This window comes from Babylonia areolata, chromosome 14, assembly GCF_041734735.1.
Source record: "Babylonia areolata isolate BAREFJ2019XMU chromosome 14, ASM4173473v1, whole genome shotgun sequence".
Taxonomy (NCBI): domain Eukaryota; kingdom Metazoa; phylum Mollusca; class Gastropoda; order Neogastropoda; family Buccinidae; genus Babylonia; species Babylonia areolata.
Genome location: NC_134889.1, coordinates 1415001 through 1431373, shown reverse-complemented (window position 1 = coordinate 1431373; position 16373 = coordinate 1415001). Strand labels below are relative to the sequence as shown.

Sequence of the window (16373 nt, the reverse complement as noted above, 5' to 3'; positions counted from 1 at the left end):
GGCAGGGGGGGGTATGAGGGGGGTTGGGGGGGTGGGCATTGGCACAGGGTTGACAGGGAGGGGGCCTCCCAAATCCCTGACGTTCCATAAAGCCAATCACAGGACACTGGGTGAGAATGAAAAACGAAGGAATGGGATGACAGGGGTGTGTGGTGGGGGAGTGGGGGTAGAAGAGGAGGTGGAGGGGCAGGAGGGTGGGTGTGAAGAGCGAAGGGAGGTGGGGCGGTTGACACGTCAGACACACACAGATGCAGTGGAGAAGAGTCCGTGGCTTGTTCCGGGCAGTGACACTCAGCGCTGTGGACCAGGAAGCAAGGGTTCCCAGGCCCACCAGACGTCCCTGATTCTTCACTACTTCTCTCCCCTTCACCTGGACCGGGGCTGGTCAGGGTGCTAGCCTTTCTCAACAGGAAGATGAATGGAGGTCCTTTGTACAGCACTTGCTCAGCCATGTACACAAACACACAAAAAGAAAAAAGTTGTAGAAAATACTACTTGGACACACAACATCTGCAAGCCGAAATCAGGAAGCAGAAGTCTGGAAACGCTCTCCCCTCTGGGAGGGAGGTGTGAACGTCACATCATCCGTAACACTATGTTCTTGAGGGGTCGACCACTGACTGAACAGGAAGTCAGATGTCGGCAACGTTCCGTTCCTTCCTGGGGACGTACACTTCCTTGACGTGGTCCGTGCAGCCGTGCGGCCGCTCCGAGACGTGTGGCTGAGTGTGTGGGTGTCAGTGTCAGTGGGGGTCAGTCTGCCGCTGCAGTCTCTGCTGCTCCAACAGCCGTTCCAGGGGGGTCAAGGCCACTGCTGCCTCCGTCCACATGGACTGGACACGGCCGCCGTCATGGGGTCAGGCACAGACACAGATTGTTGTTGGACACCATTCACAGCGAAACGAACACATCGCTGACACCACACAGAGCAAGACATCAGACATCATCACACAAACTCCACACCAAACACAACAGAATGCTTCAATCAAATCAACTGATATCATGGGTGACAGTGACGGACTTTAGTCAAACTGAACAGTTTGCAGTTAGGGTTCAGGGGCCTCTTTACAGAACTGCATGTCCTGATACCAAAACAAAATGATGGGGAATAAACAGCATGTCCTGATACCAAAACAAAATGATGGGGAATAAACAGCATGTCCTGATACCAAAACAAAATGATGGGGAATAAACAGCATGTCCTGATACCAAAACAAAATGATGGGGAATAAACAGCATGTCCTAATACCAAGACAAAATGATGGGGAATAAACAGCATGTCCTAATACCAAGACAAAATGATGGGGAATAAACAGCATGTCCTAATACCAAGACAAAATGATGGGGAATAAACAGCATGTCCTAATACCAAGACAAAATGATGGGGAATAAACAGCATGTCCTGATACCAAAACAAAATGATGGGGAATAAACAGCATGTCCTGATACCAAGACAAAATGATGGGGAATAAACAGCATGTCCTGATACCAAGACAAAATGATGGGGAATAAACAGCATGTCCTGATACCAAAACAAAATGATGGGGAATAAACAGCATGTCCTGATACCAACACAAAATGATGGGGAATACACTTTAAAAAGAACACAACAATCCCCAGCTAAACACCACTACATAAATCTGTATCATACAGAAATACACCAACCCGTATGATATGGGCAGCAAAAAGGCTGACAAGAAGCTAAAACAACAACACAGTTCACTGAAATGAATGCTTCAGTTCACTCATTTCTTGTGAACTGAAACACCTCGTTGACATAATGACGATGCTCAAAGGACATTTCTAGTGAACTGAAACACCTCGGCTCGTTGACATAATGACGATGTTCAAAGGACATTTCTAGTGAACTGAAACACCTCGTTGACATAATGACGATGTTCAAAGGACATTTCTAGTGAACTGAAACACCTCGTTGACATAATGACGATGTTCAAAGGACATTTCTAGTGAACTGAAACACCTCGTTGACATAATGACGATGTTCAAAGGACATTTCTAGAGAACTGAAACACCTCGTTGACATAATGACGATGCTCAAAGGACATTTCTAGAGAACTGAAACACCTCGTTGACATAATGACGATGCTCAAAGGACATTTCTAGTGAACTGAAACACCTAGATGACATAATGACGATGTTCAAAGGACATTTCTAGTGAACTGAAACACCTCGTTGACATAATGACGATGTTCAAAGGACATTTCTAGTGAACTGAAACACCTCGTTGACATAATGACGATGTTCAAAGGACATTTCTAGTGAACTGAAACACCTCGTTGACATCATGACGATGTTCAAAGGACATTTCTAGTGAACTGAAACACCTCGTTGACATAATGACGATGTTCAAAGGACATTTCTAGTGAACTGAAACACCTCGTTGACATAATGACGATGTTCAAAGGACATTTCTAGTGAACTGAAACACCTCGTTGACATAATGACGATGTTCAAAGGACATTTCTAGTGAACTGAAACACCTCGTTGACATGATGACGATGTTCAAAGGACATTTCTAGTGAACTGAAACACCTCGTTGACATAATGACGATGTTCAAAGGACATTACTAGTGAACTGAAACACCTTGTTGACATAATGACGATGCTCAAAGGACATTTCTAGTGAACTGAAACACCTCGTTGACATAATGACGATGCTCAAAGGACATTTCTAGTGAACTGAAACACCTCGTTGACATGATGACGATGTTCAAAGGACATTTCTAGTGAACTGAAACACCTCGTTGACATAATGACGATGTTCAAAGGACATTTCTAGTGAACTGAAACACCTCGTTGACATAATGACGATGTTCAAAGGACATTTCTAGTGAACTGAAACACCTCATTGACATAATGACGATGTTCAAAGGACATTACTAGTGAACTGAAACACCTTGTTGACATAATGACGATGCTCAAAGGACATTTCTAGTGAACTGAAACACCTCGTTGACATAATGACGATGTTCAAAGGACATTTCTAGTGAACTGAAACACCTCGTTGACATAATGACGATGTTCAAAGGACATTTCTAGTGAACTGAAACACCTCGTTGACATAATGACGATGTTCAAAGGACATTTCTAGTGAACTGAAACACCTCGTTGACATAATGACGATGTTCAAAGGACATTTCTAGTGAACTGAAACACCTCGTTGACATAATGACGATGTTCAAAGGACATTTCTAGTGAACTGAAACACCTCGTTGACATAATGACGATGTTCAAAGGACATACTACACAGATAAGACATACCATCTGATCAGTTATCTTCCTTTTTTCTTTCTTTGTTTTTTTCATCGCACGCCATACGTCTTGATCATGCTGCCTCAAACTGAAGTTAAAACCAGCAACGTCATGAAAATGAATTTGCAGATTCATCGAAAACATTCAAACTTGACTTTGTAAATAAAACAGCCACCTGGAATACACTTCGGAAAACCAGATTTCTGGAATATGTGAGATGCACTCACATTCCTGTGTTTCTGTGTGTGATAGGAAGTACCACACTCTGAACATACATGTGCGTGCATACATATGTGCACATCAACACTATTTTAGTCCCCTTACCGGTACACCGCCAGGGTGTGTCGCTTGACCTCTGCCCTTCTGTTCATCATGGCCTTGACCCTGGCCCATCCAGCCTTCACCTTGCATTCCCTTATGGCGGACGGCCATGTCGTAGGGCGCGGAGGGCTGGGGCTCAAAGCCCAGGACCGGGGAGTTCCTCATGCTGCTGTCATGGGACGACAGGGGGGAGGAGGCCATGCCTGCAGCACACACATCGTCACACATGTCATGCTACACATCACAACACATTCACACCACATCGTGCTACACATCACAACACATTCACACCACATCGTGCTAGACATCACAACACATTCACACCACATCATGCTACACATCACAACACATTTACACCACATCAAGATACACATCACAACACATCATGGTACACAACACAACACATTTACACCACATCGTGCTAGACATCACAACACATTCACACCACATCGTGCTACACATCACAACACATTTACACCACATCGTGCTAGACATCACAACACATTTACACCACATCGTGCTACACATCACAACACATTTACACCACATCAAGATACACATCACAACACATCATGCTAGACATCACAACACATTTACACCACATCATGCTACACATCACAGCACATTTACACCACATCAAGCTACACGTTTATGCTACATCAAGCTGCATGTTTTCACCGCACCATGCTACACATTTATGCCACATCATGCTATACATTTATGCGACATCTTGCTACACATTTACACATCTTGCTATACATTTACACCACATCATGCTACACATTTACACCACATCATGCTACATGTTTACACCACATCAAGCTACACTCTTACACCACATCATGCTACACATTTATGCCACATCATGCAACACAATACCACATTGTGCTGCACATTTATGCCACATCATGCTACACATTTACGCATACAGCACAGTTACACATCATACACCACACCACACTACACATTTACACCTAACACTACATTAAACATTCCACATCACACATTACACCACATCACACCACACTGCAACAATAATACTGCATTACACCACACCATATGCAAAACCACACACCAACCTATGACATCATACCACACCACACCATAAAACAATCTGGGTCACTGTCATACGCCGTAATTATGTGCAGTCACAAACAGACGGTCCACAATCATACTGACACAAAGCAAAGCTACAGTCAACGGCCTAGCTGCAAAGCAGTCCCAGCAACAGCAAGTTAGCTTGGCATTCAGAATTTCCCAAAGTCTACACTATTTCCAAAGAAAGAAGAAAAAAAAAATCCTAACGCTGAACCAAACCATGCGCTGCGGACATTGCGACCCTGTCAAGGTCGTCATCGTCAGTCTGGAGGAAAAGACAAAATGACCCTGAGGTCAGGTGGGGGGGTGGGGGGGGGGGGGGGTCACCATGTGGGTCAGGTCAGGTCAAAGGTCGCCTGGGAGAGAATACAAAGCCGGCTTACTTTTGGAGTCGCTGCTGGAGTTGAGGGGCATGGACCAGGGGGAAGAACTGGCGAAGAGAGAGTACTCTCCCCCTGGCTGTCCCACCGGCATCACCATTCTGTGAAGGACTGGCTCCCCCTCCCTGCCACACACACACACATGGAACATTCATTTCATTTCTACTCCCTGCCACACACACACACATGGAACATTCATTTCATTTCTACTCCCTGCCACACACACACACACACACGGAGAACATTCATTTCATTTTCTACCACCTGCCACACACAGACACACACACACACACACACACGGAGAACATTCATTTCATTTCTACTCCCTGCCACACACAGACACACACACACACACGGAGAACATTCATTTCATTTCTACTCCCTGCCACACACAGACACACACACACCACAGACACACACACACACACACAGAACATCCATTTCATTTCTACTCCCTGCCACACACACACACACACACACACACACACACACACACCCATGGAACATTCATTTCTATCCCTGCCACACACAGACACACACACACACAGAACATCCATTTCATTTCTACTCCCTGCCACACACAGACACACACACACACAGAACATCCATTTCATTTCTACTCCCTGCCACACACACACACACACAACACACACACAACACACACTCACACACACACTCACACACAACACACACACACAAACACATACACACACACACACTCACATACAACACACACACAACACACACACACACACATACAGAATGCAGAGCTTTGTTGTCACCAACTGGAGCAATTCACTGGTGGTATATGTTTCATTTATAAACAATGTAAACAATGCATGACATTGTCTACCATGATGACTGCCCTAGACACAGTGAATATCAATTCATCACCCCTGTAGCTGAAAAGGACTGTGACTGTCTACCATGATGACTGCCCTAGACACAGTGAATATCAATTCATCACCCCTGTAGCTGAAAAGGACTGTGACTGTCTACCATGATGACTGCCCTAGACACAGTGAATATCAATTCATCACCCCTGTAGCTGAAAAGGACTGTGACTGTCTACCATGATGACTGCCCTAGACACAGAGAATATCAATTCATCACCCCTGTAGCTGAAAAGGACTGTGTCTACCATGATGACTACCTTAGACACAGAGAATATCAATTCATCACCCCTGCAGCTGAAAAGGACTGTGACCTTGAACATTTTTTTTCACCGATATGCTGTCATTCTATCTTCCTCTGTGCGTGTGTGCATGCGTACAGATGTGTGTGTGTGTGTGTGTGTGTGTGTGTGTGTGTGTGTGTGTATGCACGCACAGGTGAGTGTGTGTGTTTGTGTGCATGCAAGTGTGTGATTGCATGAGTGCATGTACATGTGAGGATGCACATGTGTGGGTGCATGTGTGTGATTACATGTGTACATGTCCGTGTGAGGATGCATATGTATGCGTGCATGTGTGTGATTGCATGTGTGCATGTACATGTGAGGATGCACATGTGTGGGTGCATGTGTGTGACTACATGTGTACACGTCCGTGTGAGGATGCATATGTGTGCGTGCATGTGTGTGATTGCACGTGTGCATGTACATGTGAGGATGCACATGTGTGGGTGCATGTGTGTGATTACATGTGTACATGTCCGTGTGAGGATGCATATGTGTGCGTGCATGTGTGTGATTGCATGTGTGCATGTCTGTATGAGGATGCACATGTGTGAGTGTGTGTGTGTGATTGCATGTGTGCATGTCCGTGTGAGGATGCACATGTGTGAGTGTGTGTGTGTGATTGCATGTGTGCATGTCCGTGTGAGGACGCACATGTGTGTGTGCGTGCAAGTGTGTGATTGCATGTGTGCATGTCTGTGTGAGGACGCACATGTGTGAGTGTGTGTGTGTGTGTGATTGCACGTGTGCATGTCCGTGTGAGGACGCACATGTGTGAGTGTGTCAGCAAGGCGTGCACACCGTACCTCTTCTCTGGAGCCCCTCCCTCCTGCTTGTCAGGTTTGGGCGTCCCCTGAAACACACACAGACACCAACCTCTGTCAGGTGTTTGTAGCACACACCATCCACACACTGTGTTGTGTTCACAGACACCAACCTCTGTCAAGTGTTTGTAACACACACCATCCACACACTGTGTTGTGTTCACAGACACCAACCTCTGTCAAGTGTTTGTAACACACACCATCCACACACTGTGTTGTGTTCACAGACACCAACCTCTGTCAAGTGTTTGAAACACACACCATCCACACACTGTGTTGTGTTCACAGACACCAACCTCTGTCAAGTGTTTGTAACACACACCAGGTCCACACACTGTGTTGTGTTGTGTTCACAGACACCAACCTCTGTCAAGTGTTTGTAACACACACCATCCACACACTGTGTTGTGTTGTGCTCACAGACACCAACCTCTGTCAAGTGTTTGTAACACACACCATCAAACACTGTGCTGTGTTCACAGACACCAACCTCTGTCAAGTGCTTGTAACACAAACTAGGTCCACACACTGTGTTGTGTTCACAGACACCAACCTCTGTCAAGTGTTTGAAACACACACCATCCACACACTGTGTTGTGTTCACAGACACCAACCTCTGTCAAGTGTTTGTAACACACACCAGGTCCACACACTGTGTTGTGTTCACAGACACCAACCTCTGTCAAGTGTTTGAAACACACACCAGGTCCACACACTGTGTTGTGTTGTGTTCACAGACACCAACCTCTGTCAAGTGTTTGAAACACACACCATCCACACACTGTGTTGTGCTGTGTTCACAGACACCAACCTCTGTCAAGTGTTTGAAACACACACCATCCACACACTGTGTTGTGTTCACAGACACCAACCTCTGTCAAGTGTTTGTAACACACACCATCCACACACTGTGTTGTGTTGTGTTCACAGACACCAACCTCTGTCAAGTGTTTGAAACACACACCATCCACACACTGTGTTGTACATGACAGGGTACACCACAGGGTACATGACAGGGTACACCACAGGGTACACCACAGTGTACAACACAGGGTAATGACAGGGTACATGACAGGGTACACCACAGGGTACATGACAGGGTACACCACAGGGTACACCACAGGGTACATGACAGGGTACACCACAGGGTACACCACAGGGTACACCACAGGGTACATGACAGGGTACACCACAGGGTACATGACAGGGTACACCACAGGGTACACCACAGGGTACATGACAGGGTACACCACAGGGTACATGACAGGGTACACCACAGGGTACACGACAGGGTACACCACAGGGAACACCACAGTGTACACCACAGGGTACATGACAAGGTACACCACAGGGTACACCACAGGGTACACGACAGGGTACACCACAGGGTACACGACAGGGTACATGACAAGGTACACCACAGGGAACACGACAGGTACAGGGTACACACAGGGTACACCACAGGTACACCACAGGGAATACATACCACAGGGTACAACTGACACAACGGGTACACCACAGGTACACCACAGGTACACCACAGGGTACATGACAGGGTACACCACAGGGTACATGACAGGGTACTGACAGGGTACACCACAGGGTACACCACAGGACACCACAGGGTACATACAGGGTACTGACAGGTACACCACAGGGTACACAAGGACACCACAGGGTACACACGGGGTACAGACAGGGTACACACAGGGTACACCACAGGGACACAGGGACACCACAGGGTACATGACAGGGTACACCACAGGTAACCACAGGGTACATGACTCACCTCGGGGCACCGGTCCCCAGGAAAACGGAGCATCACGGTGTACTGAGGGTAAACGGACTAGGGTCTGCAGACCCCACAGCACCAGACAAATCATGGAACACACGAACTGGAAACACAACAGACAGACACAAGTACCAGACACCACTGAACTGTAAACAACACACAGATAAATCATGAACACACCCTGAACTGTGAACAACACACAGCACAGATAAATCATGAACACACCCTGAACTGTGAACAACACACAGCACAGATAAATCATGAACACACCCTGAACTGTAAACAACACACAGATAAATCATGAACACACCCTGAACTGTAAACAACACACAGACAAATCATGAACACACCCTGAACTGTAAACAACACACAGACAAATCATGAACACACCCTGAACTGTGAACAACACACAGCACAGATAAATCATGAACACACCCTGAACTGTGAACAACACACAGCACAGACAAATCATGAACACACCCTGAACTGTGAACAACACACAGCACAGACAAATCATGAACACACCTGAACTGTGAACAACACACAGACAAATCATGAACACATCATGAACTGTAAACAACACACAGACAAATCATGAACACATCATGAACTGTGAACAACACACAGACAAATCATGAACACACCCTGAACTATCAACAACACAGACAAATCATGAACACACCCTGAACTGTAAACAACACAGACAAATCATGAACACACCCTGAACTATCAACAACACAGATAAATCATGAACACACCCTGAACTATCAACAACACAGACAAATCATGAACACACCTGAACTATGAACAACACACAGACAAATCATGAACACACCTGAACTATCAACAACACGGACAAATCATGAACACACCATGAACTGTGAACAACACACAGACAAATCATGAACACATCATGAACTGTGAACAACACACAGACAAATCATGAACACACCATGAACTGTGAACAACACAGACAAATCATGAGCACACTGTGAACAACACCTGACAAATCATGAACACACCGTGAACTATGAACAACACACAGACAAATCATGAACACACTGTGAACTGTAAACAATACACAGACAAATCATGAACACATCCTGAACTATGAACACAGACAAATCATGAACACATCCTGAACTATGAACAACACAGACAAATCATGAACACACCGTGAACTATGAACAACACGGACAAATCATGAACACATCCTGAACTATGAACAACACAGACAAATCATGAACACACCCTGAACTATGAACAACACACAGACAAATGATTACCATGTCGTGAACTGAAAACAAATAAAGCTTAAGTCTGGCACCAAACTGCAATGAAATAAAACTCTAGACAAATCTGATACATCCCAGCTGAAATGAATACATCTCAAAACATGTCCTTTCACCATCCACAAAACGTGAGACTTTCGACCAAAACACGGCAACAAAACGTGAACTCTCCACAACACAAAAAAACCCCATCCAACTCACCTGTATCGTCAGGGGAGACAAGGCCTGGTACCCGCTTCGCCCACCCCCCTCACCCGGCCCCCCACCACCCCCGTCCTTGGGGAACAGGCCCGTCATCAGCGTGGGGAACGCCGACGACCTCTGACCTTGCATCGCAATGGGCGGTGCGGGCAGCCGTGCAGGCAGACCCTCGCTAAGCACCGCCTCGTGGCCGTGCGTCGCCATGGCGCCGTGCATGCGGGGGCGTGGGTGGGGGTGGGGGTGGGGGCCGGGGGGGAAGTGCATGGGGTGGTCCCCCGACGGGTGCTGACTCATGGCCATGCCCGGCAGGAAGGCGCGCGACATGGGCGACCCCTGGAAGTGCTGCCCGGGGGCGGGGCCAGCTGTCCTGGGGGCGGGGCCAGCTGTCATGGGGGCGGGGCCATGGGCGCTGATTGGCGGGCGCTGAATGGGGGGTCTGTACATGGCGTGTGAAGGCGGCAGCGGCGGCGGCGGCTGCTCCTGCCCTCTGGACTGCTGCTGCTGCTGCAACACATGACCTCCCTTGATTCACCACTGCACTGCTGCACGCATGGCAAAGATCACGCCTGGGTTGTCATCGCCACAGTGCTTACACAACACAGTGCAAAATCAGACCCACCTTGCAATTCTCACATCACCGTCACAACACAATACAAAATCAGTCCCAACCTGCAATTCTCACATCACCGTCACAACACAATACAAAATCAGTCCCAACCTGCAATTCTCACATCACCGACACAACACAATACAAAATCAGACCCAACCTGCAATTCTCGCTATACTCTTTATCAGACAACACAAAATCAGCCCCAATGTTCGCTTCTTGACTGATTATGTTATGATCATGCACACCCACAAACACGGCAGTCAGCAGTGAAACTGAGGTCATGAAATACACAAGTGCACATCAGTCACACACACACACACACACGAAACAACAAAGAGAAAAAACAAAAAACCCAGTGAGGGACTGTAGAGACACCAGCAGAAGCAGCAGGCAAGCACTACCTGTGGGGCGTGGACAGGCAGAGTGACGTCCCCTGGCGGAAGGGGCGGGCCCTGGGCGTGTGAAATCTGACTGGCCAGCCGCAGCGCCGACAGCATCTCCTGGTTCAGGGGGTGACGCGGCCCGCAGCCCCCTCCCTGCTTCGGGCCCGCCTCCGATGGCACCGCCCCTTGGCCTGATGGGTAGTGCGGCATTCTGGGCAGGTCGGGCTGGGCGCCGGCACTCACTGGAGCGTTGAGGTGAGGGCCGTGGAACCTGTCGCCCGAAGGGCCGGTGGTGAAGGGCAGCGGGAAGGGCAGGGGGAAGTGGGCGGCGACTGCAGGGCCCGGCTTCATCGAGGGACCCGAACCCCCCTTCTCCAGCGGACCCTGCAGCGGCGCCATCCCCGGAAAGCCGTGACCCTGACCTTGAGCCATGTGGATCTGACCCGGCAGGTGCCCCTGGTCGGCGCGGGGATGACCCTGACAGGCCGCGGTGGGGCTCAAGGGGGGGGTGGGGCCCTGGAAAGGGAGGCCACCCAGGTAGGGGTGCTGAGCCAGCTGGGACCTGCCAGGGGGGGAGGAGGCAGGGGGCTGGTACCCGGCTTTCCCCGGGTGGGCGGAGGGCGGGGTGGTGGAGGTCTGGTAGCCGACGTTTCCCACGTGGGTGGAGGAGGAGGAGGAGAGGAGGGGTGGGGGGTAGCCGGCGGTGCCCTGGTGGGTGGTGGTGGCCACAGGAAGTGAGTGCTGTCCCCCTGTCGGCTCCGGCGGTCGGTGAGGCAGTGAGGGGGGCATCACCTGCAGCAGTGGACACTGTGTGTGCACTTTGTAAGGTGGGGTTCGCTTTTCTGCTGAACGCGTCACTGATATTGCCTGTTTGTGTACACAGGTCAAACGTTGTGTTGTGTTGTGTTGTACTGTATTGTATTGTATTGCATTGTATGCACAGAGAAAGGTAGCAGAATGGTTAACTCCCTCGGGACGACAAGTTTTCTCCCTTGCTTTTCCCCACAGACGGCCCATTTGTAAGGGTTTGGAAAAAAATTACAAAAAATACAAAATACAGAGTAAGAAAATGAAACTCTCAGAACTGGTTTATTACTTGTTGAGCTATTACATATAAAAAAAATCAAATTTCTCATTTTATGTTTACAGTTTTGCCATATGTAGAAAATACTGCCAATTTTTCACCCCGAATCACCATACCCATGCTCGCTTTCTGCATTAAATTCGCTTTCTTCTTTGTCATCATCCACCTCTTCAATGTCCGACCCTTCAGTCTGTAGCATTTCAAGTACTTCGGCAACCTTAAAACGTTGCCGTCACTGCCTTGTTTGCTTCACAACATTCTGAGAAGAGCCCGCTTTGCTAACAGGCTGGCACACGAGCAGACGACGGGTCAGTGACTTTGTCAGCGTGTGTGCAAGACAGGCCACACATGCCAGGCTGACCAATCATACTGTTCGATTGTGGAGTGACCCAGAATAGCGCACTCTGCTTGGCTAATCACAAAATCACGTGTACAGCGCGTGATGGAATTTTACTTTCAGAGAATGCTATTCCATTCCTTCGTCCGAATCTGAATATGTTTTGTGTAGGAATGCGTGAGCATTCCTTCGTCCGGAGAGAGTTAAGACACTCATCTCATCTACCAATACAGAGTCCGTGAGGGTGTGGGTTCGAATCCTGATCTTGCCCTTTCTCCCAAGTTTGACCAGAAAATCAAACTGAGCGTCTAGTCTTTTGGATGAGGCAATAAACCAAGGTCCTGTGTGCAAAAGAACCCATGGCAACGAGAGTGTCATCCTCTGGCAAAACTGTGCAGAAGAAATCCATTCTGATAGGTACACAGACACATGCACGCACTCAAGGCCTGACTAGGTGTGCCGGTTTGTGTTGCTGGTCAGGCGTCTGTCCGTCAGAAGTGGTGTAGAATGTATGGATTTGTCCGAACGCAGTGATGCCTCCTTGAAAAACTTAAACTGTATCATACCGGATACAAAAAACTGTTTTGAAAGAACCCAGGCAGTCAAACCCCTTTTTTTTTTATACCCTGTATCATATTGTATTGTATGGTGTTGTATTGCATGGTATTGTATCGTATTGTATTGTACTGTTTTTGCTTACTTCACTGTACTTCATTTCATAAGAAGGTTTGTATGAATTTTCTCGCAGCGGCTCATGTCTACACGCAGTGTAACAGTGATGTATTGCAACGCATTGCACTGTGCTGTGTTGCAGTGCATTGTATTGTACTGTATTGCAACGCACTACACTGTGCTATGTTGCAGTGCATTGTATTGTACTGTATTGCAACGCATTGCACTGTGCTGTGTTGCAGTGCATTGTATTGTACTGTATTGCAACGCACTACACTATGCTATGTTGCAGTGCATTGTATTGTACTGTCTTGCAACGCATTGCACTGTGCTATGTTGCAGTGCATTGTATTGTACTGTATTGCAACGCATTGCACTGTGCTGTGTTGCAGTGCATTGTATTGTACTGTATTGCAACGCATTGCACTGTGCTGTGTTGCAGTGCATTGTATTGTACTGTATTGCAACGCATTGCACTGTGCATTGTATTGTACTGTATTGCAACGCATTGCACTGTGCTGTGTTGCAGTGCATTGTATTCTACTGTATTGCAACGCATTGCACTGTGCTATGTTGCAGTGCATTGTATTGTACTGTACTGCAACGCATTGGACTGTGCTGTGTTGCACTCTATTGTATTGTACTGTATTGCAACGCATTGCATAGTGCTATGTTGCACTCTATTGTACTGTACTGTATTGCAACGCATTACACTGTGTTGCATCGCAGTGCATTGTATTGTACTGTATTGCAACACACTACACTGTGCTATGTTGCAGTGCATTGTATTGTACTGTATTGCAACGCATTGCACTGTGCTGTGTTGCACTCTATTGTATTGTACTGTATTGCAACGCATTGCATAGTGCTATGTTGCACTCTATTGTACTGTACTGTATTGCAACGCATTACACTGTGTTGCATCGCAGTGCATTGTATTGTACTGTATTGCAACACACTACACTGTGCTATGTTGCAGTGCATTGTATTGTACTGTCTTGCAACGCATTGCACTGTGCTATGTTGCAGTGCATTGTATTGTACTGTACTGCAACGCATTGCACTGTGCTGTGTTGCACTCTATTGTATTGTACTGTATTGCAACGCATTGCACTGTGCTGTGTTGCACTCTATTGTATTGTACTGTATTGCAACGCATTGCATAGTGCTATGTTGCACTCTATTGTATTGTACTGTATTGCAACGCATTGCATAGTGCTATGTTGCACTCTATTGTATTGTACTGTATTGCAACGTATTACACTGTGTTGCATCGTGTTGTGTCACATCATATCCTATCCTATCACTTTTTGTGACAACAGATTCCTCTGTGTAAAATTTGGACTTCTACATGGAAGAGCATACCATTGCAATGCTGTACCAACATTTTTTTCCTTTTTTTTTTCGTCTCTAAAATTACGTTTAAGTAACATACTGTGACCCACTAGTGCAGACTCCGGCAGGGGTCTGATTCCTGTCCTGTGCAAACTACTACCCGCCTATGCGGAGAAAACGAAAGTAGCTACAGCCGATAACCTCCAGAAGTAGGTTACCTCCCCTTTGCATCCCTGACCAGCGCCCTCTTTTTCCGGCAGCCACCTTGACTCCTGCTCCTGTGCTCTTCATACGGCTAAGTTTTTTTCGTATTTTCTGTGTGTCTATCGATTCTTTGGCGCTCTCGTTTTGTGTCCGATGATGAATCACAACAGGTCACAAAACTACTTGGCCCAATTGAGCGATCGAGCTCTAAAGTGTATTTGTTCAATGATCAAAGTGGATTTTTCGACACAAATTTCCCAGGGACAACCCTTCACAGGTTTCTTTTTACACGTGCTAAGCACACAGGACCTCCCCTGATCATCTCATCCAAAAGACATCACCTGTAACACAGGTAAAACATTACCTGTTGCTGCTGTGGACTCCTCTGTGGCGCCGGCACCGACGCCTGCTGCTGCTGCTGCTGCTGTGACGCCGGCAAAGGGGAGGCCACTCTGCCGCCACCTGGTCGAGGGGAGGCCACTCTGGGAGAGGTGAGCCCTTGCAGGGGTGAGGGTGCTCCCCGGCTCTGTGGGGACTGGCTCCTCCGAGGGAATCCCGGAGAGAGCTGCGGAGAGGTCTGGAGACGGCTGGAGGAGGTGGCGCCCCCTCCGTGCTTCATGAACTGCGGCTCACTGGTGACGGTGCCCAGCAGGTACTTGGGGGAGCTCTGCTCAGAGCTGCTGCTGCTGCCGTCCTCCTTGCCGCCACACCCACCACGGCCCTGTGAGGACGACGACGTCAGCCGTATTATGGTGTGTTGTGTGGAGGTGTATTTTGGGGGGCAGCTTTGCTCTGAACTGCTGCTGCTGACTAACTCCTTGTTGCCCCCCAAACCCCACTCCCTGTCCCCCACAACCCCACCCACAACCCTGTGGGAATAATGACGGCAACGGTATTGTGTTGTGTTGTGTTGTGTTGTGTGCTGTATTGTGTTATGTTGTGCTGTGTTATGGTGTGTTGTGTTGTGTTGTGCTGCGTTATGGCGTGTTGTGTTGTATCGTACTGTGTTGGGCTGTGTCGTGTTGTATTGTGCTCTTATGCTGCATTCTGTTGTGCTGTGTTAAAATGTGTTGTGCTGTGCTGTGCTGTGTTATGTTGCGACGTGTTGTACTGTGCGGTGTTATGCTGCATTGTGTTGTGCTGTGTTATGTTGTGTTGTATTGTCTTGTGCTGTGTTATTATGTGTTGTGTTGGGTTGTGTTATGGTGTGTTGTGTGGTGGTGTATTTAAGGGGGCAGCTTTGCTCTGAACTGCTGCTGTTGACTAACTCCTTGTTGCCCCCCCCCCCCCCCCCCCCCCCCCCCCCCCCGCCACCCCCCCCCCCCACACACACACACACACCCACCCTTCCCAACCCCACCCACGACCCTGTGGGAACAACGATGGCAAC

The 16373-nt window shown here is 47.9% G+C and overlaps 2 protein-coding genes across 3 annotated transcripts in view; both read right to left on the bottom strand.

Annotated features, from left to right (window-relative positions):
- On the bottom strand, positions 1–7185 carry LOC143289439 (uncharacterized). 2 transcript variants are annotated; one of them, XM_076598405.1, is made up of 4 exons: positions 7056–7185; positions 5076–5197; positions 3598–3797; positions 1–913 (listed from the first exon to the last, which is right to left on the bottom strand). In XM_076598405.1, the coding sequence occupies exons 2-4, from the start codon at positions 5170–5172 to the stop codon at positions 803–805; spliced, it is 408 nt and encodes a 135-aa protein (XP_076454520.1). In that variant the 5' UTR covers positions 5173–5197; positions 7056–7185; the 3' UTR covers positions 1–802. The 2 variants fall into 2 exon arrangements, with proteins under 2 accessions (XP_076454520.1, XP_076454521.1); XM_076598406.1 differs by having other exon boundaries at positions 3–833.
- LOC143289401 (uncharacterized) overlaps positions 6109–16373 on the bottom strand; it is a 57538-nt gene continuing 47273 nt past the window's right edge. Inside the window, exons 18-24 of the mRNA XM_076598364.1 lie at positions 15348–15704; positions 11370–12143; positions 10274–10862; positions 9391–9395; positions 8135–8968; positions 7056–7102; positions 6109–6157 (exon numbers count right to left, since the gene is read on the bottom strand). Of these exons, the coding sequence (XP_076454479.1) occupies positions 6109–6157; positions 7056–7102; positions 8135–8968; positions 9391–9395; positions 10274–10862; positions 11370–12143; positions 15348–15704 (2655 nt within the window). The remainder of the gene's footprint in view (positions 6158–7055; positions 7103–8134; positions 8969–9390; positions 9396–10273; positions 10863–11369; positions 12144–15347; positions 15705–16373) is intronic.